The sequence below is a fragment of the Trichoderma harzianum genome (assembly GCF_003025095.1).
Source record: "Trichoderma harzianum CBS 226.95 unplaced genomic scaffold M431scaffold_24, whole genome shotgun sequence".
Taxonomy (NCBI): domain Eukaryota; kingdom Fungi; phylum Ascomycota; class Sordariomycetes; order Hypocreales; family Hypocreaceae; genus Trichoderma; species Trichoderma harzianum.
The window spans coordinates 138447-164601 of record NW_020209272.1 but is presented as its reverse complement, the minus strand read 5'-3'; the positions used below and the strand labels follow the sequence as shown (position 1 = coordinate 164601).

At 47.8% G+C, this 26155-nt stretch overlaps 11 protein-coding genes across 11 annotated transcripts; 4 read left to right on the top strand and 7 right to left on the bottom strand.

Moving 5' to 3' along the window:
- Window positions 1–539: 539 nt before the first annotated feature.
- On the top strand, window positions 540–1493 carry M431DRAFT_501016 (hypothetical protein; the record flags this gene model as incomplete). Its single annotated transcript, XM_024917979.1, has 3 exons — window positions 540–701; window positions 775–1063; window positions 1093–1493. The coding sequence occupies 3 exons, from the start codon at window positions 540–542 to the stop codon at window positions 1491–1493; spliced, it is 852 nt and encodes a 283-aa protein (XP_024768233.1).
- Window positions 1494–1509: 16 nt separating this feature from the next.
- M431DRAFT_513578 (hypothetical protein) lies at window positions 1510–2237 on the bottom strand. Its single transcript, XM_024920054.1, has 4 exons — window positions 2163–2237; window positions 2074–2109; window positions 1780–1980; window positions 1510–1727 (listed from the first exon to the last, which is right to left on the bottom strand). Exons 1-4 carry the CDS (start codon window positions 2164–2166, stop codon window positions 1642–1644), a joined length of 327 nt encoding a protein of 108 aa, XP_024768232.1. The 5' UTR covers window positions 2167–2237; the 3' UTR covers window positions 1510–1641.
- A 714-nt stretch (window positions 2238–2951) lies between these two features.
- M431DRAFT_487545 (glycoside hydrolase family 3 protein) lies at window positions 2952–5572 on the bottom strand (the record flags this gene model as incomplete). The annotated part of the gene is made up of 6 exons (XM_024916487.1): window positions 2952–3878; window positions 3934–4339; window positions 4398–4792; window positions 4855–5012; window positions 5080–5391; window positions 5467–5572. The coding sequence occupies 6 exons, from the start codon at window positions 5570–5572 to the stop codon at window positions 2952–2954; spliced, it is 2304 nt and encodes a 767-aa protein (XP_024768231.1).
- A 588-nt stretch (window positions 5573–6160) lies between these two features.
- On the bottom strand, window positions 6161–8020 carry M431DRAFT_99635 (hypothetical protein; the record flags this gene model as incomplete). Its single annotated transcript, XM_024925176.1, has 6 exons — window positions 6161–6754; window positions 6809–7063; window positions 7134–7423; window positions 7483–7569; window positions 7639–7872; window positions 7957–8020. 6 exons carry the CDS (start codon window positions 8018–8020, stop codon window positions 6161–6163), a joined length of 1524 nt encoding a protein of 507 aa, XP_024768230.1.
- A 965-nt stretch (window positions 8021–8985) lies between these two features.
- On the top strand, window positions 8986–9714 carry M431DRAFT_10763 (hypothetical protein; the record flags this gene model as incomplete). The annotated part of the gene is made up of 2 exons (XM_024911652.1): window positions 8986–9403; window positions 9458–9714. The coding sequence occupies 2 exons, from the start codon at window positions 8986–8988 to the stop codon at window positions 9712–9714; spliced, it is 675 nt and encodes a 224-aa protein (XP_024768229.1).
- A 468-nt stretch (window positions 9715–10182) lies between these two features.
- On the bottom strand, window positions 10183–11591 carry M431DRAFT_99751 (hypothetical protein; the record flags this gene model as incomplete). The annotated part of the gene is made up of 3 exons (XM_024925192.1): window positions 10183–10598; window positions 10672–10969; window positions 11064–11591. 3 exons carry the CDS (start codon window positions 11589–11591, stop codon window positions 10183–10185), a joined length of 1242 nt encoding a protein of 413 aa, XP_024768228.1.
- A 612-nt stretch (window positions 11592–12203) lies between these two features.
- M431DRAFT_525304 (hypothetical protein) lies at window positions 12204–14461 on the top strand. The gene is made up of 5 exons (XM_024920611.1): window positions 12204–12436; window positions 12505–12878; window positions 12949–13671; window positions 13735–13750; window positions 13816–14461. Exons 1-5 carry the CDS (start codon window positions 12301–12303, stop codon window positions 14262–14264), a joined length of 1698 nt encoding a protein of 565 aa, XP_024768227.1. The 5' UTR covers window positions 12204–12300; the 3' UTR covers window positions 14265–14461.
- Window positions 14462–14808: 347 nt separating this feature from the next.
- M431DRAFT_10760 (hypothetical protein) lies at window positions 14809–15893 on the top strand (the record flags this gene model as incomplete). Its single annotated transcript, XM_024911650.1, has 3 exons — window positions 14809–14860; window positions 14940–15532; window positions 15618–15893. The coding sequence occupies 3 exons, from the start codon at window positions 14809–14811 to the stop codon at window positions 15891–15893; spliced, it is 921 nt and encodes a 306-aa protein (XP_024768226.1).
- A 682-nt stretch (window positions 15894–16575) lies between these two features.
- On the bottom strand, window positions 16576–18136 carry M431DRAFT_487539 (hypothetical protein; the record flags this gene model as incomplete). Its single annotated transcript, XM_024916486.1, has 2 exons — window positions 16576–17992; window positions 18063–18136. The coding sequence occupies 2 exons, from the start codon at window positions 18134–18136 to the stop codon at window positions 16576–16578; spliced, it is 1491 nt and encodes a 496-aa protein (XP_024768225.1).
- A 3187-nt stretch (window positions 18137–21323) lies between these two features.
- On the bottom strand, window positions 21324–23257 carry M431DRAFT_525301 (hypothetical protein; the record flags this gene model as incomplete). The annotated part of the gene is made up of 2 exons (XM_024920610.1): window positions 21324–22976; window positions 23097–23257. 2 exons carry the CDS (start codon window positions 23255–23257, stop codon window positions 21551–21553), a joined length of 1587 nt encoding a protein of 528 aa, XP_024768224.1. The 3' UTR covers window positions 21324–21550.
- Window positions 23258–23985: 728 nt separating this feature from the next.
- Window positions 23986–25623, bottom strand: M431DRAFT_501007 (hypothetical protein; the record flags this gene model as incomplete). The annotated part of the gene is made up of 3 exons (XM_024917978.1): window positions 23986–24555; window positions 24615–24950; window positions 25006–25623. 3 exons carry the CDS (start codon window positions 25621–25623, stop codon window positions 23986–23988), a joined length of 1524 nt encoding a protein of 507 aa, XP_024768223.1.
- Window positions 25624–26155: the final 532 nt, after the last annotated feature.

Genomic DNA, 26155 nt, shown 5'->3' with positions numbered 1-26155 from the left:
TTGGAGCGCATACCGCGAATACAGTGTGTTTCTTTGTAAATCTCTTCATAGGTTTGTGGCAGTAAGCAGTGCGGGAAGATACATTCTCGCCTAATCCAAACTAACTAAACTTGAGCCATGAGCGCTAGAACAGGAAGATTATCAATCTTTATAACAAATGGGAGACCTTGTTCCCCATGAAATCCCACGTTCATTGAAAGATACATTCTACAAACGGCAACAATTGACTCGCATGAGTAGTTGGCCGCTCGGCACTGAATTAAGCTCAATTACAAATGGAGCTCCAGATGTGGCTAGATATGGAAATACGGAGCTTAAATCCCTGTTCAGCAACTATGTTAGACAAGCGGCTACTAATCATATATTCCTCTGTACACTAATCAGAAACTCGAGCTCATGAAGCTATTCACATATTTAGTTGTCTTATAGATGCAGCGCCTTCAGATATTTTACTCGTCAGAGAATCCATTCTACTCTTCGTCACAATAAACAGCAGCCCATTTTCCACCATCTTATAAAGCTCGCCAACCAGAGAAAAAATGAGCGAAACTATCAAAGTCGGCGCTGTGCAAGCTGAGCCTGCTTGGCTTAACCTGCCAGAATCCGTAAAAAAGGTCACCTCGCTTGTTGAGCAAGCTGGAAAAGACGGTGTCAATGTCTTGGGTTTCCCAGAGTTATTTGTCCCTGGATATCCATGGTTTGTACCATTCAGATTGCCAGATGAACACGAAAGACCTTGCTGACTTCATTAGGAGCATCTGGACTGAGCCGTAGCTTGACAATACTGGCATGTTTCACGAATGCATGGCCAATTCACTTGTGAAAGATTCTCCTGAGATGCCTCAAATCTGCGAAGCTGTTAAGAAAGCTGGCATCTTCATCGTTTTGGGTTATTCTGAGCGAGATGGCGATAGCTTGTACATTGCTCAGTCCTTCATCAATCCCGAGGGGAAAATCATCCTCCACCGCCGAAAGATCAAGCCGACCGGCGTAGAGCACGCAATTTGGGGCGATGGAGATGGCCTGATAAATGTGGTTGATAGCCCCTTTGGCAAGATTGGTGGTCTTAGGGCGTTGATATCCACATCGTAGGATGGCCACCGTTTTTTGGCAGACCGGAAAACATCCCCATCCTTTATACTACGACTGGAGAAGGAGACCGTCTCGCCTGTCAGTTCATGGCTATGGAGGGAGCCTGTTTTGTGGTGGTTAGCACGCAAGTGATGGGCGAAAAGGGAAGGGAGAAGTTGAAGTTGGTTGGCAGTCCCCATGTGACTTCGGGTGGAGGTTTCGCCATGATCTTTGGGCCTGATGGTACGCCGCTGGTTGACCCATTGGACCCTGGAGAAGAGGGTATCCTCACTGCGGAGATTCAGCTGAGCACCATTGACTACGCCAAGAATATGCTTGATGTCGTTGGACATTATTCCCGGCCGGATCTTTTGAGTCTGAACATCAACTTGAAAGGAGCCAAGCCTGTTCGCTATGTATAAGAGGCTCTCAAAATTAAACGCTGACCTGAGCTATTCTAAGGTCAACGCGTTATGTAGCCTCATATAAACTTCTGAGATAGTCGATTAGAGAAGAAATTAAGGCCATATAAGCCAATTCTGCTAGCCACCACTGTGAGACTCCTGAATTTTATTTCTTCTTATCTATATATAGCCTCAAATTATCACAATCACCAGAGGAAGGTGAAAAAGGTCCCAGGCCACAACAGGATGGATCTGCATAACAAATCATTAGTATCAAGTCATGGCACCGAGGAAATTGACTAACAGATGGCACCAGCGATAGCATCGATGGCGGCAGCAGTGGGAGCAGGGCAGACGCAGGGCGTCGTGGGACCGACGGTGGTGATGGTAATGGTGGTGACGGCGATGGTCGCCATTCGCTCTCGGTGGAGCATGAAGCTGTCCATGATCTCATAGGCCAGGCTGAGTAGGATGACTACCACCCACCTCCAATCGACGAGTTGATCTATTTCATGTCAACTTTCGTACCGGAAAATTGAATAGACAATGCAATGGAATCAGTGAAGAAATGTTCGACAAGAGATGAAGGTGAACTGACTCTGGCGGCGAGGAGGAGCTTCGGGGCGTGCAGAAGCTGTGCAGCGTTAGTGAAACCCGGCAAACTGGTAGATTGCGCATGGCACGTACGCATTTTCGATACTCGCTTGGGGAAAAAAAAAAAGGTTTGGTTATTCCACGTGGTGGAGTTTCTCGAAGATGATAAATTGTGTGAGCTTGAGGAAAAGAAGAAGAAAGGAGAAGATCGCGACTGCACGTGCAAGATTTTGCTCGAGGTACTTGCCAGCTGGTACTCTTTGATTGCACATGATGGGCACCTGACGGGCACCTGATTGCAGACGCAGAAGGAAGAAAGGAAGGAGCTCCGATAACGATTAGATAGGTATGTCAAGATACCGAACCTGAACAATTTCGCAATCAAGCATGCAAGGCTCAATGGTCGCCAATAATTGTGCCATATGGATGGCCTGGTGTTTATCTTACTGGGATCGAGGAGCATTGGTAGCTGGCGTGAGGAATTGGAGCCGTCAGAATGGACAAGTGAGGCTATCAGGGGATGCGAACAGTCACGCCGTTTGGTTAGGAGCATCTATGTATTCTGAAGCGTAGGCAGATGTTACCACAAAGTAGCAATGTGATATAATAGACTGGTTGTTGTGACTACTTGGTATCTTCGATGATCCATGAACTCAGCTGGATCTGCGGAAAGGTAGTATCTTATAGAGTGTACAAGTGATACAGCGGTCAAAACCTACTGCTGGTATCATAATCTTCTTCTACTGCCACTTCTCTCCCAATCGTTTCCACTAGAATACCCTAAAAACATCAATTCATTCTATGTATACACTATATCGCTTCATGATACAAACTGCTTTGTCTTATAACATCGCGTACGTACAGTTAATGCCAGCTATCCATCTAATCGCTGGTAACTCGCAGTGATCCCTTGAGTCGAATATCCCGACTACTCGCCCCAACAAATATTTTGTACTCTCCCTCTTGAATGACCCAGGATTGGGAAACCACATCCCATACGCTGAAATCTCTCTTCGTCAACTCGAAGCGAACAGTCTCTGACTCCCCAGGAGATAAGAGGATCTTGTTGAAACCACGCAGTTGTTTTGGTGGACTGTTTGGGATACCCAAGTAGAGCTGCGCGACTTCGTGTCCAGATACAGAGCCACTGTTGGTAATTGTTGCGGTAACTGTTGCGACATGTTGCCAGAGGCCATCGCCGCTGCACTTGGACGAGCGAAGAAATTTTGATGCTCTGATAGAGAGAGATGAATATCCAAAAGTCGTATAGCTGAGTCCATATCCAAACTCAAATCGCGGAGTAATGTCTTTTGCATCAAAAGCGCGGTAATCAAGATATACACCCTCGGTGAAATCACATTGTGGGTCGATAGCATCTCCAGAACTGCGCGTGCACGGGGCGTACACCGAGTAATCGCTCTCGTTCTTCGCAATCGTGTAGGGCAGCTTGCCAGAAAAGTTTGCTTCGCCATAGAGTAGCTTTATAAGAGCCCTGCCGCTGTCCTGGCCAGGCAGGTGGGCAATGATGGCCGCAGTAATGTTGGGATGCTCGATCCATTGGTCAACTAGACGGACACCTGCGGCGTGTATCACGACAATAGTGTTGGCGCACTTGGATGCCACATTCTTGACAAGCCCGTCGCTGAAATCATCATGCAAACCTTCGCGGTCCCAGCCCTCGGTTGCGATGGCATTGATGAAAACCAAGCAAGCATCAGAAGCAGCGTTAACATCGGGGTTGAAGGAGTCCAAGTCCCAGTTCACCCATGTACCGTCTTTACGAGCACGGCGCTGGATAGCACTAAGAGGCTGGATTAATATTAGCGATAAGGAAACCAGCTTTCAAAGAGTGAAATCCACATACATCATCGATATATGCTGGCGAGTTTGCACCCGCCCTACCACCAGTGACAATAGTGCCTCCCCTTGCCGCCTGATCAAAATGCGCTTCATGGCCCAATGCAACTTTCTCCATCTCCGGAGATGAAGTGTATCCGTGTGAGAACAAAAGATCAGTATTCTTAGTACGAGGGATTGTCGCGTCGTAACCAAACACGGATATCATGGCGAGCTTCTTTTTAAATGGCAACACATTATTGTCATTCTTGACCAAGACGTGTCCTGCAATGGCGCCCTCCAAAAGCACCGGCTCTGATGCGGGATCCCGAGCGTCTACCTGTTCATGGGGCTGCGTAAGCTCCTTGAGACCAATGCCCGGGATGGGAAATTTGTCGCCGTCTTGGCCGACCAAATACCATGCAGCGATAATTCTTTACGCGCCAAAGAGTTAGCACAGGTGACTTGGAGTGAAGAGTTGAAAGAACCCACCGCGTCGCCATGTCAGTCACTCGATCTTCGCTGACGGTCCCATTCGCGATCGCATCAGTCAGATTCTTTCCCCATGAACCCCCAAGAGGCATCACCATGTCAAGCCCAGCGTTGGCGCTTTGTATGTCGTGTTGGGCATCCCAGTCAAGCATGACAAAGCCTTCGAACCCTAGCTCGGTCTTGAGAATACCGTTCATGAGCTTGTCGTTCTTGCATCCGTACGTGTTGTTGATCCTGTTGTAAGAGCACATGACAGACCCTACGCCAGCATGCACACTATCCATAAAAGGCCACAAGTAGTACTCGTGTAATGTTTTATCATCGACGTTTGCAGAAACGGCTTCGACACCAAAGTATGGGCGCCTTAGAGTCTCTTGCTCGTTGGCAATAAAATGCTATGGTTCGACGGTTAGCATTCTGCCATGGCAGCCCCAAGAGTTGCATGATTCGACCGTACCTTGATATTGGCAATTACACCAGCCTCTTGCATGCCGATTATAGTCTCTGCATTCAACTGGCCAGAGAGGTATGGATCAACAGAGAATCCCTCCCAATTCCGACCACCAAGTGGCGTTCGTCCTAATGGGCCAGCGTTGGGGCCAAGCGGTACGTTGACTGATAGGCTTTGTTCTCAGCAAATGAGGACATCAAGTTAAAGGAAGCCCATCCATAAGATACTTACCTCCCTTTACTTTAAACTCCTTGCCCATGTAGAACCCTCTTTCATATGTAAGGTTTCTATCCCAGCTCGCCCCAACATGGATTCCAGATGGATAAGAGTTGACCATATCTGTTGCGCGAACTCCATTGCCGGCATCGTGAACACACATTCCAGGCCATCCCAGTCGAGGAACCGAGCCGGTGTTACCAGCACAGACGTTATCGCTGCGGTATCCACGCGTAATGTTGGCTCTTTCTTCTATTGTCATCTGCTGCACAAGCTTTTCGGCACGGCGGTATGCGTATGCCCATTGCCCATTTCCTTTGCCTTGTTCTAGGTGTAAGTGTAAGTATCAGCTGTGGCTCCACCGAATAGGCCGATTAAAAATGACAAAAATGGCAAACTCACGCGTCAAAGGGATCTGTGGTGCATTTTCGGCTGCAACAGTGCCTGGGGGCAAGGCTGCTGCGGCGAGAAACAAGCTCGTGCAGCTGGATAACGCGGACAGCCGCATGGTCGGATTTCAGATCTTGCTCTGAGCTATTGACCGTTACAATCAAGCATGCAGAGGTTGTTATCCCGGAGCACGTTGGATTTAATATCTGGAGCAGGAGATCTTAGCCAAGCTCAAGTTTGAGCATCGTGATGAATGCAAGCTGGGGGCTGAGCTCCGTTCACCGCTGCGAAGCCGATGTTCCCCGACAAATAGGATCACGATCCGATGCGGGGACAAACATTGGAAGCTATAAGAATCCCCCACCCTTGCATGGTGCAGCTCGTAGTGTGACAAATAACGCCAAACCATCTTCCACCCCACTCTGGGTTGTTGCGTCAAGTTGGGCATACAATCGAAAGGTCGAGCAGGTGTTAAATCTAGCGGAGAATCGGGGAATTTCCCCGGGGCTTGCTTCAAAGCTTTCTAAGGGTGACTGACGTATGTAATTTTGCACAATGGCCAATGCTTCTTCGTATCAATTCCTGATGACGGCTGGATTATTCGTGGGGAAATATCCCTATTCCTCTTGTTCTTGTTTGATCCATGAATGGTATATCCATCGGTTATTCCCGCGATATTGGCGATACCGGCATCGTCGGCATCATCTCAAGTAAAGGAAGGGGGTATATCGTTGGAACTTATGATGGTATTCAACATCTTCAAGGCGTCTGCTTGTCCGTTCCCGTGGAGGTCTTGCTGTGCCCATATTCTCCGTATGATCTGCTCTGTCGATGACAGGTTGCTTAGCGGTCTCTCGTTGATCGCATTCTTCAACGCCGAAAGGACCAATAATCTGTCGCCGTCGCTCTCCGTTTGCAGAGCCAACATAATCATGATAAAAGGTCGTTCGCACAATCCGAGATTGCTCAAAAGGCCGAGTGCTTCTTCAGCACTAGTGCGTGACAAGCGCGAATCAGCCAATGAGCCTCGAACTACACGATCAAGATAAATGAGAACTGCAAGCTGGTACATGCGAGCAATCGTGAGGTAACGCTTTCTGCTTCCGACGACATGATAATCTTCTCTATCGATGCCGCTACACAGCTGCTGGCTCATATCTCGGATCTGGCCTTCGAGGTTGTAAATGGCATGCGAATGGCTTTTCGATAAGTAATCTGGATCATCTCGGTCTTTTATCAGGTCGATAGCTTGACTCAGGAATTCCAAAAGCTCGAGCGAGCAACCGAGGGTGCTATGAATCTGATCAATTTTTAGTAAATTGCCTCAATCAAGGTTGGGTTTTGGGAGTAGTACCGTGTGGAAATGATCGAGAGACACAATCTTAGCGATGAGCATATCTCGCTGCGCAATCGCTACCATCTCTGGGGTGCGTTTTTGCCAATGCTGCAAACTAAATTTGTAAAGCACGTTGTGATAAAATACCCAGTCCAAGAGAACCTCATTTTCACCGTCAGCCTCACGACGGCCGTGATAGCTTGATTTGACTATGGTCATGCAGCCATCAAAATGAACGGACCATACGGTCGTCTTGCCACTAGGACAAAGAACCTGACATTCCCGACAAAATCTGATTAGTATACGAATCATACAAGGTATACGAGGTAGAGCCGTTACAAACCTCGTATAAGCTTAAGAGCAAGCTTGCAGCAATAGCTTGAGCTCTGCACCTGGGATCCACAATCCGGTCGATTGCGCCTTGTAGTGCAGAGACAGCACGCATTTGATGCATCATAGCCTCATCTGGCATTCTGAGATAAAGATATGAAATCGCGTTCATGGCATAGCGGACTGCAAGAGATGAAACGCCATTGTCTGTGAGCGCCATCCGGCGGAGGAGACCGCATACATCCTGTCGCAGATCGCCCCGGGAGGTAATTAGCCGAACAGCAGATGATATCTCAGTGTCATCTAGCAAGCAGATATTAATGAGAAAAAAATTACATTTCGTGGTATCAGATAATACTCACATATGGGGCGCTTATTACTCCCAAATCGGGGAAGCTGTGGCGAGCGGGTAGGCGATGGTATCCATACGCTCATCTTTTTGTTGTTGGCTATACAGCAAGTGATCATCGTTAGTGTAGGTAGGAAATAGTATGGCGGTCATTCATATGGTTACTCACTGAGAGAATCTTGCGAATTTGTCTCATAATAAAGCCTAACGTCGACATTGGAGGTGTTTAGGAAGGCGAATGTGTTTGCTCGATACTTTTGACTCCGAACTTGCACGGTCATCGCCCGGCGCTCGTCGCCATCACGAGGCCATGATAGATTGTAATCGTACCCAGAGCAAATCTTCTTTCTTCTTTTACAGGAAGAGCAGACCGGCATTAGCCTATCGCAGGCAATCTTGCGATCTGAGAGCCGTTAGTTACAGCTGACTTTGACATTTCATCCCCCATATGTGAGAGTTAGCTGTCGAAGGGACAGCCTGGGCGTACTTTTACAATTCAGGCATGATTTCTGCCCTCGAGGTTTGCTGATAGTAACATCTGAACCAGCCATGATGCCCTGCCGATCAGGTTGAATCGCTGTAGATTGGTGCATGTAGTTTCCAGAAAGCTTGAAAGCTGGAGAGATCATGCAGTATTGTAGAGCCACACAGTGTGTATTTCATGCCGAATGCCGAACTTTTAGGCGACTCCGGCACCCAACGAAGATGCTATAGGCCACAGAATAAGTGTTTAATTCCGCTAAGATTTGGAATCAGCACAGTGTGATAAAGAGATGACACATGCAAGCAGTCGAATGCACTCGAAGCTTGTGCTGACTTTGGCTTATGCGTGATGACGACCCGAAATGTCGCGTGGCGATTTATAATGCTTCAAGCCAGCAGCAATTTTTAAAAATAAACCAGGTATCTAGTAGAGACTTTAAATCTCTTCTGCCGTTGCATTTCATCTTCTACAATAGAGAACATCGTCTGGCAAAAAGTGACTACGCAATGATCTATCACAAGCTGCCTCATTTTGGCAGAAGAACTGCCAAACTGCTATCGATGCTGCTACGAATGCACGTTTCCGCACAGCATCGATGAGCTCAGATGGAAGCTCCCCAGAACACTCTTCACAACTTTCATTCAAGCACTGGCTCCAAGCAAAATTCCGCCCCGAAACAATGAGCGCAATTCGGTCTGTTCAGTTATAGTTTCGGTGTCGGAACAACGCTATTCCAGCTCAGCAAAAAACTTCTTTCTGAAGCTCATCATTTTTGCACTAGCCAAAAGCATACCCCTCTATATCAAATCATTGCTTCTATCACATCACACGACTCATCTTTTGTGATCGCTAATTGCTTCTTTATTGCCAACAGTGCAATTAACGCATTTCTTCTCAAAAGAGCTTTCTCTCTCTGGATTGATAGCAAATCTCATTTGATTGTTCCTGAATTACAGCTTGCCAGAGTCTTTTCCTCATCCTCGCTACCCTCGAGCTGAAATATCTCAGCATACAAAAAAAAAATCCACAAAAATGGCAGAGCAAGACGAAAGATGCCGAATCCTTGTCATGGCCTCTGGCAATGGCTCAAATTTCCAGGCATTAATAGATGGTGTCGCATCTGGCAGCATTCCCAACAGCAGAATTACTCGCCTGGTAGTGAATCGTGCAAAGGCATACGCCACCACTCGAGCAGAGAAAGCAGGCATCCCATGGGAATATTTCAATCTCATCAGCAATGGATTTCTGGCCAAGGGAGAAAAGGATGAGGCAAAGACGGCTGAGGCAAGGAAGAAGTACGACGCCGCCCTGGCAGACAAGATTCTAGCCTTGGAAGAGAGGCCGCAATTGATCGTCCTGGCGGGCTGGATGTGGGTATTTTCAGCCGAGTTTCTACGGCCATTGGAAGAAGTAGGTATTCTTGTAATAAACCTACACCCAGCATTACCTGGTAAGTCACTTAAACAATCACTGGAAAGTGTGTTGCAGCTGCTAATTTCAGTAGGTCAATTCGACGGTGCCCATGCAATTGAGCGTGCTTACGAGGACTTGAAAGCGGGAAAGATTACTCACACTGGCATCATGGTTCACTATGTCATTCAGGAAGTCGATAGAGGCGAGCCCATTCTTACCCAAGAAATCGGTTGGGATGGAGAGGAACTTGATGCACTGGAAGCGAAGATTCATGCTCATGAACATGAGCTGATCGTGAAGGCGAGTGCAAAGGTAGTTGGAGAGATTCTGGAGAGAGGGAAGAAATGAAAAAGTGTTTAACATGCCGAGGAAGAAAAAGAGAATCTTGTTGAAATTATAGAGTCTGGACACGAAAAGATGAATAGCATTGTACAATATGAAGAAAAAGCCTTTTCTTATGCCTCATGTAGCCATCGTAGCTATATCTGTCCATCTAAGCGACTGCTTAAGCAGTATATAAACTAAGATAACTTAACAGTCTTCGACAATTCCTCCTGCTGTAATTCTCTGACATCTGATAATAAGTTAAATCGATTGTTAGTCACCGCTTCTACTATCGGTAACATCTTTCTATGTAAGTATGCCAGCAGCAGCTTTAACAGCCCTTTCATTTTGGGTTTATTATATAGAAGAATAATACAAGGTACACACGCCTATCACATGGCACAACCCAGGGGCCGAGGTACTTATATTCAAATGAGGGGATGCCTGATATTCCATAAATAGACAACCTCGCGTACCCACCGGAATCCTCTTTCACTCCAGAGCTTTATATACTTGAGCCTCTACAGCAGCCCACAATCCAACAACCTTGGCATCTCCAAAGGGAAGGATCTGGGTGCAAACCATCCCAGCCACGCCCTTTTCACGATCACACCACCACCACAAGTTTGCCAGTCCAGCCCAGTGAACTGTTGCTTTAGACCTTCCAGTGCCGGTGCTATTCGCCATCATGAAAGTTAAACCCCATCCCTGTGGTGCACCTCCTTGCACAGCATACAGCTCGTCAGTAGAATTGGTTAGTTCTGGTTTAGCAGCGGGAATACTTTGACGACTGAAGTTCGGGAACTGTGGAATCTGATTACGGAACATCTCTTCCACAGTATCTTTGCGCAATATTTGGCTTCCAGTGCGAGGGCAAGTGCCGTCGTTCAATAACACTGCCAATACCTCTGTGTGGCTAGCTTAGTTGCTGTTTTACAAGCTAAAATATGTATGAAGCTGACGGGGAAATACACGACTTACTGCAGTATTCCTGGGGCTTTGCAAACATGCCAGCGCCACCGCTGTTAAACACTCGGCGTGTCTCGGACTCGTCATCTGGATTGACGACTAACGGGATTCGATTCAGATGATCTCGTGGTCGTATTTTTCCATCTGCATCTCTAGAGTGCATATGTGCAAGACGATTTCGCATGTCTTTATCTGGGATCATGGACATATCTTTGATACCGAGAGGCTGGAATACATGCTTCTGCAGATATGCGTTAAGACTAAGTTTGGTAATGCGTTCGACTGCTATTCCGGCCCAGTCGATGCCCGTCTAAAGGGAGGCATTATGTTAGTCACGATCGTATACCAATTGAACAAAAGTTCCCGCTTTTCAACACGTAAAAAAAACGGTCGTCGAAACTTACACCGTATTCCCATCCTTCTCCAGGCTGAAATAGCAAAGGAAGAGAGGTAATATCTTCAATCCGTCCGGAAAACTCTTCTACCCCAGCTGGAAAAGTCCAATTTCTGAGCCGTTCGTTAAAGAAAGTGTAGCCAAATCCAGAAGTATGAGTCAAAAGCATTCGAAGGGTAATTTTCTTGTTTTTGGCTTCCAAAGCTCCATCTTCACGCAACACTTTCATGTCTTTCAGCTCATGAAGAACATTTTCAAGATGCTCGCCATCATCCAGCTTCAGGTTCCCTTGCTCCACAAGTTGCATGCAAGCAATTCCGGTTAGTAACTTGGTACAAGATGCCATCCAAAACACTGTGTCTAGAGTCATTGGCTCATCTGATGCCAAGCCGCGCTGACCAGCTGAGTGTGCAAACAATTCTTCGCCATTTTTGTCAATGACTACAACCGTAGCACCAGGGATATCATTTTTGGGGTCGCTACAGGCTTTGTTGACTGTATCTTGAAGTTTAGACAGCGTTTGAGTTCCGAGAGGCATGTTGACAGCTGAAAGGTGGATAAAGAGGGAAATGTTTGTCTGTGCTTTGCATATCCGTCCAGGGACATGCCGCCTTTTTGTGGTTTCTGTTGAGTATACACATAAGCTGTGCCGGGTACAGGTTTGCCCCGCTGCACGCAAAAAGATGAGCTGTGCCGGGCACAGGGACAGGTTACATGGGGAGGGGGGGGCACAGCTTAACATAAGACTGGTTTTTGTTGCATTCGGTTGTACGTAATGTCCGCTTGGGTAACATTGCAATTTCAGCCTCTATGCGAGTCTTCTGATCAAGCAACGCGACACGTATCCATGTCTTGGTGCGACACGCATTCTTGTTTCAGTCCTTCTCCGCCTGCTGCGTGCCGTTCCGAGTGCATGAATCCCCTCTTTCTATCCCGATCTGCCAGTAAATGCGTTGTAGCCCCCAAAAGATGCAACATTATCCGCTCAACAGTCGGATGCAGGGATGTTTTCAAAACAGGCAACGAAGACACTTGACGCCACTATCAGTATGTGTGATGAGCTGGCTTGTGGCGGAACGCCAAATGCAGGGAGTTATCAGTTGCCATGAGGTAACATGATAACACAAGAATGAATGAATTACATTTAAAGAGTGCCCTCAACAACCCTCCCGACTTATTCGTTAATCAAGTAAAATCTTTCTACACCCTTTATTGAAGCTCTAAGTTACAATCTATATTCCATCATTATGGGTGAAAACTTTCCATCAGAGTCCAAAAAGTTCAATACTGAGCTTAGGGACTATTCGGTGTCACACGCTGATAAAACTGGCCCTTATGCCGACGATCTCGATGTTGACGCCATTGTCGTTGGAGCAGGCTTCGGTATGGTGAACCAGTTTTGGTGATAACATTTATATACGTTGCTAACGTCGTTACTCCTACCCCCATAGCTGGCATATTCATGCTCAAAACTCTACGTGATCGCGGGTTAAAGACGTATATCTTTGAAGCTGGTAATGATACCGGTGGTACCTGGCGCTGGAATTGCTATCCAGGTGCTTGTGTCGACTCTGAGGTGCCCGAGTACGAATTTTCCTGGCCTGAAGTATGGAAGACCTGGAATTGGCCGACCAATTATCCCAACTACGAGAATCTACGAGCATACTTTGATCACGTTGACAAGGTGATTGGAGTGAAGAAAGATTGCGCTTTCAATACAGTTGTCGTTGGAGCTCACTTCGACGAAACTGAGGGCAAATGGAACATACGTACCGAGGATGGTCGCACATCAAAGGCCAAGTACCTTGTCCTGGGCACTGGGTTTGTAAGTATTTTATTTGTCATACATCGGCCTTTTGATCTTTGACCCTGGACTAATCCTGGAAATATTACAGGCTGCGAAGAGATATATCCCGGATTGGCCTGGAATGAACAAATTCAAGGGCGTGATTCATCATTCTTCGTTTTGGCCCGACGAAGAAATAAACGTCACCGGCAAGAAATGCGCTGTTATCGGCACGGGAGCATCTGGTGTCCAAATCGTCCAGGCCTGGGGCCCGGAAGCTGGAGAAGTGAAAGTTTTCCAACGCACTCCTAACCTCGCTGTTCCAATGCGTAAGCGGAATCTTACTGTTGACGAGCAAGAAAAAGCCAAGAAATATTACCCCGAGTTATTCAAGTATCGCGAAACGAGTTTTGCGGGCTTCCACTATGACTGGGCAGAGAAAAGCACGTTTGATGAGACTCCGGAGGACCGTGAAGCGTTTTATGAACAAGTGTGGAACGACGGCGGATTCCGATACTGGGTCGCCCTCTACAAAGACACTCTCCTCAACGCTGAGGCGAACAAAGAGGCATACAACTTTTGGGCAAAGAAAACTCGAGCCCGAATCGATGATCCGAAAAAGCGCGATGTTCTTGCTCCACTTGACATGCCTCACTTTTTCGGAATCAAGCGACCATGTCTAGAGTATAGCTACTATGAACAATTTAACAGGCAAAACGTTGATGTAGTAGATATCAGCAACAATGGTATCAAGGATATTGATGAAACAGGTATCGTCCTTGAAGATGGAACGCATCATGAGTTTGACGTTATTGCAGTGGCAACTGGCTTTGTAAGTATTCACCCAAATTACTCCACTATGATCAGCATCACAGTTCTAACATACTCTCAACAGGATGTTGTGACCGGAGGTACAGTCTCCCATTGAAAAGACACTCTTAATTCTCTAGTGCTTTGATCGGCTAACTCTCCATAGTCATGACACAACTAGGACTCGAAAGCGTATCCAAAACCAAGCTTGAAGAAGAGTGGCTTCCTGGCGCTCAAACATACTTGGGGCTCACCGTCAGCGGATATCCCAACATGTTCCATATCTACGGCCCCCAAGCTCCGACACTTCTTAGCAATGGTCCAACCACCGTAGAGGTACAGGGCCGATGGATCGCTGACTGCATCCAAAAGATGGAGAAAAATAACATCAAGTACATAAATCCGAAGCGCGAGTCGGCTATCGCTTGGAAGAAAGACATTGTCGATGCCAACGACCAGACGCTATTCCCAACCACGAGATCGACGTATATGGGTGGAAGCATCCCTGGCAAAGTATATGAACCAGTGTGTTTCCCGAGAGGTATTCCGCTGTATGCGAAATTGATTCGCGGAGCGCTTGACGATATGTCAGGCTTTGACGTGGTCTCTAACTGAAAGACTGTTTTCTGGTTACCATATCTGGATCATATCTTGATTACTACTAGTACCTATATAGAAATAATTAGGCGACCAGTAGAATAAAAGACTATCAGACTCAATTGCGAATACCCGGCCGGGTATCCATTATCCTATCGAGTTCACAACAGTCGTAGCCGCGCGCCATCGCTGGTGGCGCCATTGTGACCTCGGCGTTTCGATGCTCTGGCCCGCTTCCTGGCCTCTTAACCCCGCAAGTTGCAGACATGGTCTTGAGTATTTTTGAACTTTTGAAGGTTTGTTTCTTTGTTATGATTCATCATGATTGGCCGGCTCTCATTCACTATTTCTGCACATGTGATTTAGCATTCTATACAAAAGCCGGCTGTCGTTGACATGTACGGAATAGAACTTTTACATCTTCATTTATTCCCCTCAATATACTCCAGCTCCGTTGTCCTTCATCTGCCGCTTCACTCAGTATATCAAGTGGATCTTCTGCCAAATTAAGATATTTAAGTACAAATTAAATCAGGCTCTACGAATATCGTGGAAATCCACAATGACTCTCTCTGTAAAGGGAAAATACGCGATTATTACAGGCGGCGGCGCAGGTACAGCATCACCACCACCATCACCAAAGAAAAAAATCCGCATCGTCTCTTAAATTACGTAGCTAAAATCCAACTATAGGCATCAATCTCGCCTTCGCTCGCTTCCTCCTTAATAAAGGCTGCTCAGTCATTATTGGGGATCTTAAGCTCACACTTCAGGTCCAAGATGTCTTGAACGAGTTTCCCCAGACCAATCTAGATAAAGGTCAACCCGCCGCAATGTTTTCCAAAGTCGATGTAGTCTCGTGGCGGCAGCTCGCATCGTTCTGGGAATTTGGACTCAGAGAATTTCCAAGGATTGACATTGTCATACCTGGTGCTGGGTTATATGAGCCGCCTTCGTCTAGCTTTTGGCAGCCTCCTCGCACAGAGACAAACCCACATTCTGCGTCTCTCGACCTTGCGGATGCTGAGCCGGGACACTATGCAATCTTAGACATCAATCTAACTGCCCCTATACGTCTAAGCCAGTTGGCCATTGGATATTGGACGCGTAACGAATTGTCTGGCTGTATCGTCCACCTTGGAAGCATCGCCGGATATATTTCAGGTCCAGCTACGCCTTTATACTATGCTAGCAAGCATGGACTTCACGGCTTTGTGAAATCTCTAGGCGATCTACGCGATCAACTAGGCATTCGAATCAGCGCAATCGCCCCTGCACCTGTACTCGTAAGTTGCATATGTTGCTATGACATGCATCCTATGAGACATTAGTAACTAAACGAGTAAAGTGACGAGACTGACTTACTTACAGACTGCCTTGTGGAATAGCGACGAAGCCCGGCTGAATACTTTGATGAAAGATGCGACGTTTGTTCCCATGGAAGAAGTCACGGTGGCCATGTACGAACTTGTCGTTAATGAAGAATATGGTAATGGAACGATATTGGAAGTTACAGCCGGTGCGACCAGAGTTGTTCCTAAATTTAATGCGCCTCCTCCGACTGCCGGGTCATTGGGAGCGCCAAACGCGAAACTCTATTACGACCAACTATTTGGTGATCTAAAGACAAAAGGTTTGCAAACGTAGACACGGAATGATTGCTTCTAGGTTGTTGAAAGGAGATATCTTCAAAGAGTATCAACTAGCTATACAAATTCCAATGATTCATAGCATAAACTAAGAAAGTGGCTATTCAGCACCCCATATTTCCTATCTAGAACTGATTCTCGAAATCAAGACTGGTGAATCCCGCCAAACACTGGGGAAACATAGTTATAGTAGCAGATGCTAGACGCAGATATTAGAAGATAAAAAAGGTAGTAGCAGAAAGTACTAGGTAGTAACAGTAGCAGATTTTATAAGGAATCGAGTACTTCGCACCTACATACGTACGTGTAGTAGTAAATACACAATTTTGCTTCGCATCCTGTTCTGTCACTTGAACTTTGCGTGATCACTGAGGTGCTATTCCTAAGTCTAAGCCAAAGTTTGATAGTATACGATTACAGGCATTGTTGGCTGCCGTTCACCATGAACATGAGGTCAAGGGCAGCCTCAATCTAAGTTCGCCAATACCAAGCTCTCTAATCATATCACAGGTCACAGGTAGAAAGAAGAAGCTCTTGACTCGCAAATATATAAATCACATTGAAAACTATACTACTACATCAAGAAACATCAAGTAATAAAACAATGGACTATATGAAACACCAATCAATCACTCCTTTAACCACCCCATCAATCACTTTCTCGCCAAATTTTGCTAAGCTTAGTAGGCCTTGCCGGTGTCGACAATCTCGGTGAGGTTGGTGTTGCCAGTCTTGAGGATGGTCTTCTCCTTGGGGAGGGCCGAAATAACCTCAGAAGAGATGTTCAAGTGGTCGATAACGGTCTGCTCGGGAGTCAGGGCAAGCCACTGAGCAACAGAGATATCGGAGAAGTGGCTAGCCTGCAAGACCTCAAGGAAGATGAGATCCTCAGTGCCGGTGTTCTCGATGTAGTGAGCATCAGCCTGGGGGATATAGCCAACATCACCAGCAGTGAAATCGAAAGTGTTGGCAGAGCTAGGGGCCTTGTAGAGAGTAGCACGGCCAGAACCCTGCAGGAAGTAGTCCCACTCATCGGAAGAGGTGTGCCAGTGAAGCTCTCGCATAGCACCAGGCTGAACAGTGACCAGAGCAGCAGAGAATGTGGAAGCGATAGGGAAAGTGGTGGGGTCTAAAATCTTGACGGAACCTCCGGGGGTTTCGAATGCCTTTTGCTGAGACCAGTGGTAAGTGTAGCCGGCGGGGCCCGTCAGGGAGCCGTTAGGGCCAGTGATGTTCTGCTTGCTAATGTCCTTGGGCTGAGGAGTTCCGTTGAAGATGTAGAGCTGGTTGTTGGGCAGGTTCTTGAAGGCATCGACAGGGGCGCGGAAGTTCTTGGACAGGACAGAGCGAGGAGTTCGGGCAAACATCTCGCTGATGAGGAAAGTTCCGTTCTCATCAAAGTCACCCTGGTCAAAGACAAGCAAGAACTCGGCACCGTTCTCGAAAGCCTGGATGGAGTGAGGAACACCAGCAGGGAAGAACCAAACGTCACCCTCGCAAAGGTCGTCAGTAAAGGTCTGAGAGTTGTCGTTGACGGCCGCAACACGGACGCATCCCTTCAAGATCAGAGACCATTCGCCGGCAGTGTGCCAGTGGAGCTCACGGTAAGCGTGAGGCTCAAGCTTCATATCGACACCAGCCATGGCCGTAGCAGCAGGGAGCACGGCGGTGTTTTGCTGACGGGCCCAACCAGCCCTACCAGAAGCACCGGGGCGGTTGTGAGAGAGACCAAGGGGCCAGACGGCATTGGGAACAGCACCCGAGTCCGTTCCGGGAGCCGCAAACAGGTCGGGGTTCAACTTCTCATACTCAAAGGTACGAGGACCGGCGTCACTGCCACCGAATGCACCGCGAATGGGCTGCGGCTCTTCAACGCTCTCAAAGTCGAGATAGACGCCGAGGCTAGCATCTGCGTCTTGTCCGGGCACCTCTTTGATGTTCTTAACCACGGCACTTCCGTCACTAGTGTCAGGAATTGGAGCAACACCCCCCTGAAGTCCGGTGCTACCGTACAGACTGCCAGAGGCAGCAGTAACAGTAGGGATTGGAGGAGTGACACCCGCAACAGGCCCGGTGTTCTCTCCAATGGATTGGATCCTATATCATGGTTTGTTAGTTTTGAAACTCTTTGTGATCAGAGAAAGTTCAGAAAGGAATGTTTCCATACTGGGGAGCTGGAGCGGCTACCGCCAGCATCGCAGGCAGAAGGCCGGCAAGGGCAGAAGAAAGCTTGGGCTGCATTCTGAAGGTAATTTCCTGGATTGATGTCCTCGAGTGGTCTTAGCTCTCTCTAGAAGCTGCTGGATGCTGTTGATGCAGAGGATGAGAAGCGAGTGCTGAATCGATTCCGACAGCAGCATTCTGGCATCTTTATATTAATCGAATTCGTGAACATATCTCCAATTCTGGGCCCGAGATTCGACTTATGTGCTCCGTGCTCCGTGCTCCGTGCTTCTCATCGCCTCCATCAGTCTCATCGATGATGATAGACTCTCCGACTCGCCGAGAAAGGCCGACATGACAAGATGCTAGCGGTAATAACTCGAAGATAGGACCAGTCGAGATTGGGTCGCACGATAGGTAAGCGCATCACGTCAACTTCCATGTAGTCAAATGTTGCTTGTAGTCCACTTCCAGGCACCGATGAGGTACTCCATCTGGGCGATATCATCCCTGTAATTCCGGTGATTCGTCATAGAGGCTGTGTACGGAGTATCATATGGCCTTTGTGATTTGCACTCATAATTCGCTTTGAGCGGCCCGAGAGAGCAATCTTTTCCATCCTAACTCGAACTTTAGACCCGAGACCGACTGTAGTTTGGATCAATGCGCGAGATATTACCCGTTCACTTGTGAACCCCGAGTCTCTGCTGCCACACTGTGAGTTCCCTATCCAGAGAAAGATCGTCCTGCTCTCTCTCATTAAGGAGTATCGACTTGTCACGAACCGGAGCGTAATGCCTCGAAATGGAAAGCTTGAGAAACAGGATTGGCCTACTGAGAGCCGAAACATCCGTGAATTTGCATCAATCAAAGCCCACCATGTCACATCGTGACGCTCATTCACGTATAAGCCGGTGGAGCGTTTTGGTTAACCCATGAAAACATCATGGCAAACTCGTTCCGATTATCCGTTCAATGGGCCACGGATCCTTTATACTCAGCAGAGCAAACTCCATAAATGTCAGACACTAGACGGCTGTGCAACCCCATCCCTCAACTATCGGCCATAGGGCATCGAGGCCCTCCGGTTTTGATCCAAAAATGAAGCTGTCAGGGCTTCTCTATTGGTCCATTGGCGGGCCGTGCCTAGACCCATGAAGATGTGCGGGGATTAGAGGAAGGATTGGCAGCTATTTTTTGCCTCCGAGACGCTAAGCCGAGCGGGACACTTATTGTGTAGCATCCAGTGTCGTGCAGGAGGGCGGAAGACGTGATGGTACACGTAGCCTTGGGAATCTACACCACACGTATAGCATCCTCCCTGAGATTTCTTCAGACACCCTTGGTACTTCCATGTACCGTTCTCAGCTTCAGCACCTCTCGGGTCCGGAATTATGTCGGTATTCTGGCGTCGCATTACCTGCCGGCACTCCGGAGGAAACAGCTTTGCTTGGCGATGTATCGTAGCATGGACGTAACATGGACAGGTAGCAATGGACTTGGTGGATTCTCATCTGAATATCGAGTATGGCTTGAGATCCACAAACCCACGCCTTAAAATAGAAGCCCGCTGGACAAGAATTGTGAGAAAGTTGTTTTTAAGATTACTAGATATAGTTCAAGATTGTTGTTGGTTGTCTCCGCCCAACAGACATTGAAGGGCAAAAAGCCAACTTTACTAAGGTTAGAATGCTTACAGGTAGTTGGTGTTTACATGCGGTCGTCTGTCTTCCCGTGCGCCACGCAGATCTACGCGCCCTTTCTTTCTCGCTAGGAGAAAATCACAATGCTAGCGGTATTTTGGAATGGCAAAGGAAACTTGCACTCATTCTAGCTGCGTTTAGGCAAATGTCCAAGTGCCTGGAATAGCATCAAAACATAGACGCTGGATAGTAAATGATGCTATAGCCCCACGTAGAGCTTGCCCATTTGGTGATGCGGAACTCCCCGGAATCCAAGTTTGGAGTCCATCAATCAGTCGTTACCATCCCAATCGGATCTCATCCTGTTCCTGCGCAGGCCCTCCCTGCTCTCAGCGACTTAGATCAGCGCACCCCGGCGAATCAGACAGCACAGGTTCCGCCGGGGCAGGGCTTCGAGGTCTACAATATGGTCTCGACCCGCCCATTCCGGGATTTCTGATTGCTCCTGCTAAAAGATATAGATTGATAATGTACATGTGTACGCATGTGCAAACAGACATATGTACTCATAGTGTTTCTCTGACGGCGGCGACTACTATGTCATTTGTAGCGTCTCTCACAACAGCCGTAGACTTATAATAATCCTGGGTATTGGGGAATGACAGTACGAATGAGCAACATACTCGTAGATGAGCAAAACTTGACGGCAAACTTGCAATTAAAAAGTGTCTTCCGGTGGACATACCTTATGCTAGTCGTATGCAGACATTGGCGTCAAAAGAGGGCAGACTCGGCTTTCAACAAACTTTGCCAACAGATTGAGAGCATCGCGCATGACATTAGATCCCATAATTTCAGTCACAAGGAGACCTACTACACCTAGATCATTTTGAGATATCAGCTTAATATTACCAGGGACATACAACTTGATTTATTCCGGCGCATTATGCTGGCTGTGGCGGTGGAAACAACATCATTGGTGTCGATGTGCTGTTACAGGTTTAACAAGAGGCCCAGCCGGTAAATAGCTCGTATTGGGGACCTTGTCGCCACAAAATCCTACAGAATACTTCGAAGAGACTCTAATTAACCCGGAAAAGCGGCCATGCTGCGCCGCTTCTCCAATACACAGGCAGCTTCGTGATCCTCATCCCGCTCATCCTGTGAGGAGAGACTACCCTGGACCTAGAATGAGACTGGTGGCGAGATCATTGGCTGAAGAGTTTGGATATGGCCAGGCGACATGAGAAACTTACGCAGATAGTCAACGATTGAGATTTTTCAAGGAATCTACAGTTAGCTAATCCCTTTAGATGGCATCCTAAAACTGCATGTGCAGTATTATCAGGCGTGTCATATGAGATGTAAAAGAAAGACCCCCGATTTACTAGCTTAATCCTTTGAAGTAACCCCTTATATCTATCTTTACTATCTCATATCTGCTATTACTAGTACTACTACTATCACTAATATTTTTTACCATTTGCTATTATCGCTGTCAATTTCAAGGCGCGAGATGATGGGTAGCTAACTTGGAGTGCTGGCAAATCTGTAATGATAAGTGAATTCCATTTTACTACTTGTATTCTGCTACCTTGTCGAGTTTCCCAAAGCCCTGTATTCTCAATTTTACTTATCGTACTATATCCACACACCACATCAGAATTATCCCAGTCAAATATTATGTGAGCAAAACGATCCACATCTTGGATACTGTATAAATACCCGCAGCATTTGTCGGGTTGCAGTTTCTCTTTGCTTCAACAATGCCGCCGATTGTCGCATCGTGACGGTTATGAACAGCCCTGTCGTATTCCTTGTAGACAAGAATGATTCAAGTTGTAGCTGTTTATACAAAACTGCGGCGCTTGATGACAACCCGGATAGCCTTCTGTGGGCGCTTGACTCCAGTACCGGGAATCATGCTAGGGAGCTTCCACGAGCCTTCAGCGTTGTCCATATCCCACAATGTGATGAAACAAGCAACAATTCCCATGACCTCTTTCTCAGCAAACGTCCTTCCCTTGCATACTCCCGATCCGGATCCCCATGGTTTAAGTTTTCCATATCGGGCGACTCGGGCGCCTGTCTCTTTATCTGTTTCAATGAACCTATCCGGAATAAACTTGTCGGGCTCGGGGAAGATTGATGGATCGGATTGGAGAAGGGCGTGAGGGGCTGAAAGCCAGGTTCCCGGCTTGAAGTGGTGCTCAATGTTGCCATCAGGCACCGTCAAAGGTTTTGACACATATCGAATAGATGTTGGTTCTTCAACCAGTCTAAAGGTCTCGAAGAGGCAAGACTTCAGAAGAGGACACTCATGGCTCAGTCGTGAAAAGTCAAACGCGGTGATTTGCGGCGGGTAAGTTGCCGTTGACAAGGATATGCAAGAGCTGACCTCCTCCCGCAACTCATCCAATAGCCCAGGAGTAGAGTGTATATAGAGCAGAAGCCAGAAAACCATCGGTTGCATGTTGGCGTTCAAGCCCCAAAAAGTGCCTAGTTCGAGCTCTGCTCGTGCGCGCATAGGGACATCATGCTCCGCGAGAAAGTTATTTCTCTCCATGGCTGCAGCACTAACATCGCTCATGTCGGCGTCAAAGTCCACTGCGAGGCCGCGCTTATGCTGATTTATGCGGTTATAAAACCCTTCGAGCGCATCGTGGAGGCGAGTGCGAGCTGCGAGAGCCTCCTTGAAAGACTTGATGGGAGCCCACGTCGGCACGCCAATGACGAGTAGAGGGAATGCGTTGTTGTCAAATTTCCAGAAATCTTCAAGGAGGTTGTGATTGCGATCCAAAAAGTCCTGACCATATAGTCGCGGAATGGAGACACAGGCGCCAAAGTCTCTCATGAGCAACTCAAGATCTGCTTCAACAGCATCTGGTTGTTCTTTGGAACCGGCCGAAATAACCCGAAGGGACGCACATCGCTCCCACTGGTGTTGTTTCTTAGCATCCGATGAAAAGCTAAGCAGCTGGGCTACTTTTTCCGGAATATGGGCGGCCTGGATGGAAGCCGTTGCCGAAGCCTCGTTGACAAAGTATCGTTCAATTATCTGCGTCAACTTTCTGTTTATGGCCATAAACTTTTGGCAGACATCTTGAGTCAGATTAGCACCAAAGACACGAATGCCCAAACGCAATCCCAAAACGTCGGCGCTCAGAATATGTGGCCCCTTGGTGAACACTCTGTCAATGTTGTCGAGGTTGTGCAGGATTTGGTGTCGTGAGGTGAGCCCGAATAGGGACCCTTTACCGCGCGAAATGAGCGAACTATCTTCTAATTAGTGGAAGATGATGCAAATTATTGGTTTCAGTACGGACAAAATGTTTGAAACAGTCCCACCGGCTTGAATCAATGCGCTGCTCACGCCAACCTCAAGCGGAACCCACGGAGGAAAGTCATCCTTTGGCTCGTTCTTTTGAAAGCGTGAATACACCCAAGTAGACGCGACAAAAAAGACGGCTAAGAGGACAAGATAGGACGTAGCAGATAATGACGCGTCCTGGCCTCGAATTGATGCGAAAGCATCTCTGATTATGCTATCTGCCATATTCAAGACAGCAGTAGCAGACTAGGGCAATCAGATCGTTCATGGCGAACGACTCAGGGACGTGCCGCATCTGGAGTACTTGTAATAAACCACGGCTAGACCGCTATTATGAGCTAGTTGAGATAACTTCGTTTCAGCACTAGTTGGTTAATTGTGAATTCAACCTTAGGGCTGAGTGGCTTAAGCGGTCTACTTGGCAAAGCTGACAATTGTGAATGATGCTGCCTCGAAAGTATCATACTTGCTTAGGAGAGAGAGGGATATGCACCCCTGCGGTAAGAAAATGCGGCCAATTTGATTCGCCAATGCTGCTGTTTGCCTACCTCTATCCCGGTTGATGAATGTTATCAGAAACGCCAGTATTTAGCGCTCAACCTGTCCCGCTACTCGTACTCGTATACTAGCATGAATACGAGAGCCAGTGGTATCAATTAGGAAACATTTTCAATCTGGGCATTTTCCGAATTTGTGCTTTAGAACCACTTCCAGGATTCGCGGCTTTCGATTGGATATCTTTACGCGTATAGAGTGAACCACTACGAATTACGTGGTCAGTCCCACAACTAGTTATTTATATTAGCACGGAGCACGGCTTCTACGGATACAGTCCTGAAGCAAATGGATACATGACGGAACAAACTCCTCAATTCATTCGCGATATATACGCGTATTTACGTTGTCATATTGTCATACTATATACAGTAGTGATTTGCGTTGTCTTTTCGGACTTAGGTGCTCTTGGTGGTGTCCCAGATGACATTGCCAGATCCGTCCTTGATCTGAATCCAAGGAGCCGAGTTGAGGACCACCATGGTCTTACCACGGCCCCCAGTGTTTGTTTGCCATTGAACGGCCCCGTTGAAGTAAGTTCCAAGGTTACCGCTGGAATCGAACCTCAACTGGCATCCGGAAGGGCTACCGCATCCCTGGCTCAGGGTGTGTCCGCTAGCCCAGACAGGTGTACCGGACTGGAGAACGACAAGGTTGTTGTCGCCCTGGTATTGGGCAATGACATTGTGAAGGCTTGCAAATGGGCCAGTATCGGTGGAAATGGTCAACGATCCAGCATTGAAGGTGACCGAGTTGGGAAGTGCGATAGTCGAGCACAAGAAGTTGGTGGTGTTGCCGGGGGCAGCGACAAATCCAGACTGGAGGTTCGTGGTTCCAGTGAGTCCAGCTGGGTAGTAGATGAGGTTTGCGTTTTGGTTGAAAACGCTCTGGATGGGAGAGCTGCACTGGGAAGCATCCGAGAAGCTGGAGTGGGGAGAGGGAACACCCGACACAGTGTTTCCGGTAACCTGCAAAATATATTAGCAGACTATTAATGGGTATGACAAGCGAACTGGAAAATACATACGGTCAAGCCGTTAGACCATCCGTTGATGGCAATGGGGAAGCTGACATGACCACTGATAGTGTTACCAGTGACAGTGGCAGGGCCCTTCAGAGGTGGCGGGGGATCACCAAAGGACCAAACATTGGCACCAATTCCAATGCCAAGGTTGAACAGCTTCTGGCCTTGGATGTTGTTGTTGGTGACGCTGACGCCAGCATAGCTGCCATCGTACTCGCCGTCGACCATGTTGATGGCACCGAAGCCGACATAGTCAGGGGAGGAGATGATGGTGTTGCCAGTAATGGTGCTACCGGGAGAACCGAAGATGACAATACCGCCATCAGTAGGGCCATTGATCTATCACAGAGAGGTTAGCTTATTGGATTCATCTTTCTTTGTGGCTGTCACTTACAGTGTTGCCCTGGACAAGGGAAGCAGTGCAGTCTAGTGAGATACCATCTGCCCACTGGCCGTTTCCGTTGGCATCAGTACCAGACTGACCGCAAGGACCAATATCATTGTTGACAATGGTAACGTTCTTGCAGGGGTTGTTGTTATCTCCAGAGCCAATGGCATGAAGACAGCTCCAACCACGAGGGTTTCGTGAAGCTACGTTGGAGACGGTTTGGCCGGTGGTGAAGCCGCCGATCTCGATGTTGGCAGCGCCACCTGGGAAAAGGCCAGCTCCGCCTCTGTTGCCTTCAAGCTGGAGGTTCTTGATGCGGATGTTGTTGAAGTTCTTGCCATAGATCAAAGTGCTGGCAGAGCTGCCTGGAGCAACCTGAATGGTACCCCTTGAGCTGTCCGTAGGGTAGCCCTGGGTGGAGATTTCCTGGTTGTCGGCAGTGAAGCTGATCTGATCAGTGATCTGAATCACGGCACCAGGGCAGAGCTGAACGACGGCGCCATTGCCCCCAGATTGCAGAGCATTCTGGATCGTAGCTTGGTTACCCGAGGAGATACAAGCGGCAGAGGCAATGGCCGGCAGCGTAGCCGCTGTTAGCAGGCTGTTTTTGAGAGTTGCCTTCATACCGGGCAAGTCTATAACCCAAACTAAGAAGAAGATAGTAGTTTTCGGGTAGTTGACAAGAGCGCCTGTTGAGTAATGAAGAATCCTGAGAAATAGAACGAGCCCCTAGCGCTTCCCTTCCTCGCTTTTATCTTCCCAACTTGTGTCTCCTATCCATTTTGTCACAAACTACAACTCCATACCATTCGCGTGTTGTGCGGCTTCCTTTTCCGATCCTCGGAAAACCGGACTTTACTATGTTTCAGCACCTAGAACACCGCCCCGACTTTCTGGAGAAAGAACGAAGTAAGCCCACAATCATCCGATGCTAGAATGCATATTGCTTAGGTCTGATGCTGGTCTTGCTGGTGTAATCGGTACTGAATAGGGCGCATCCCAGCCGTGTCTGACAGCTGGACACCAACTAGTCCAGATCAAGAAGCTCCATGCTAGCCCCTTTTACTTGCGAGCCCTCAATTGAAAGCCCGACTGTGAAAACCCGAATAGCCTCGTGTGAATGGCGGATTCTCAAGGGCGATGAAAAACGTGGTAC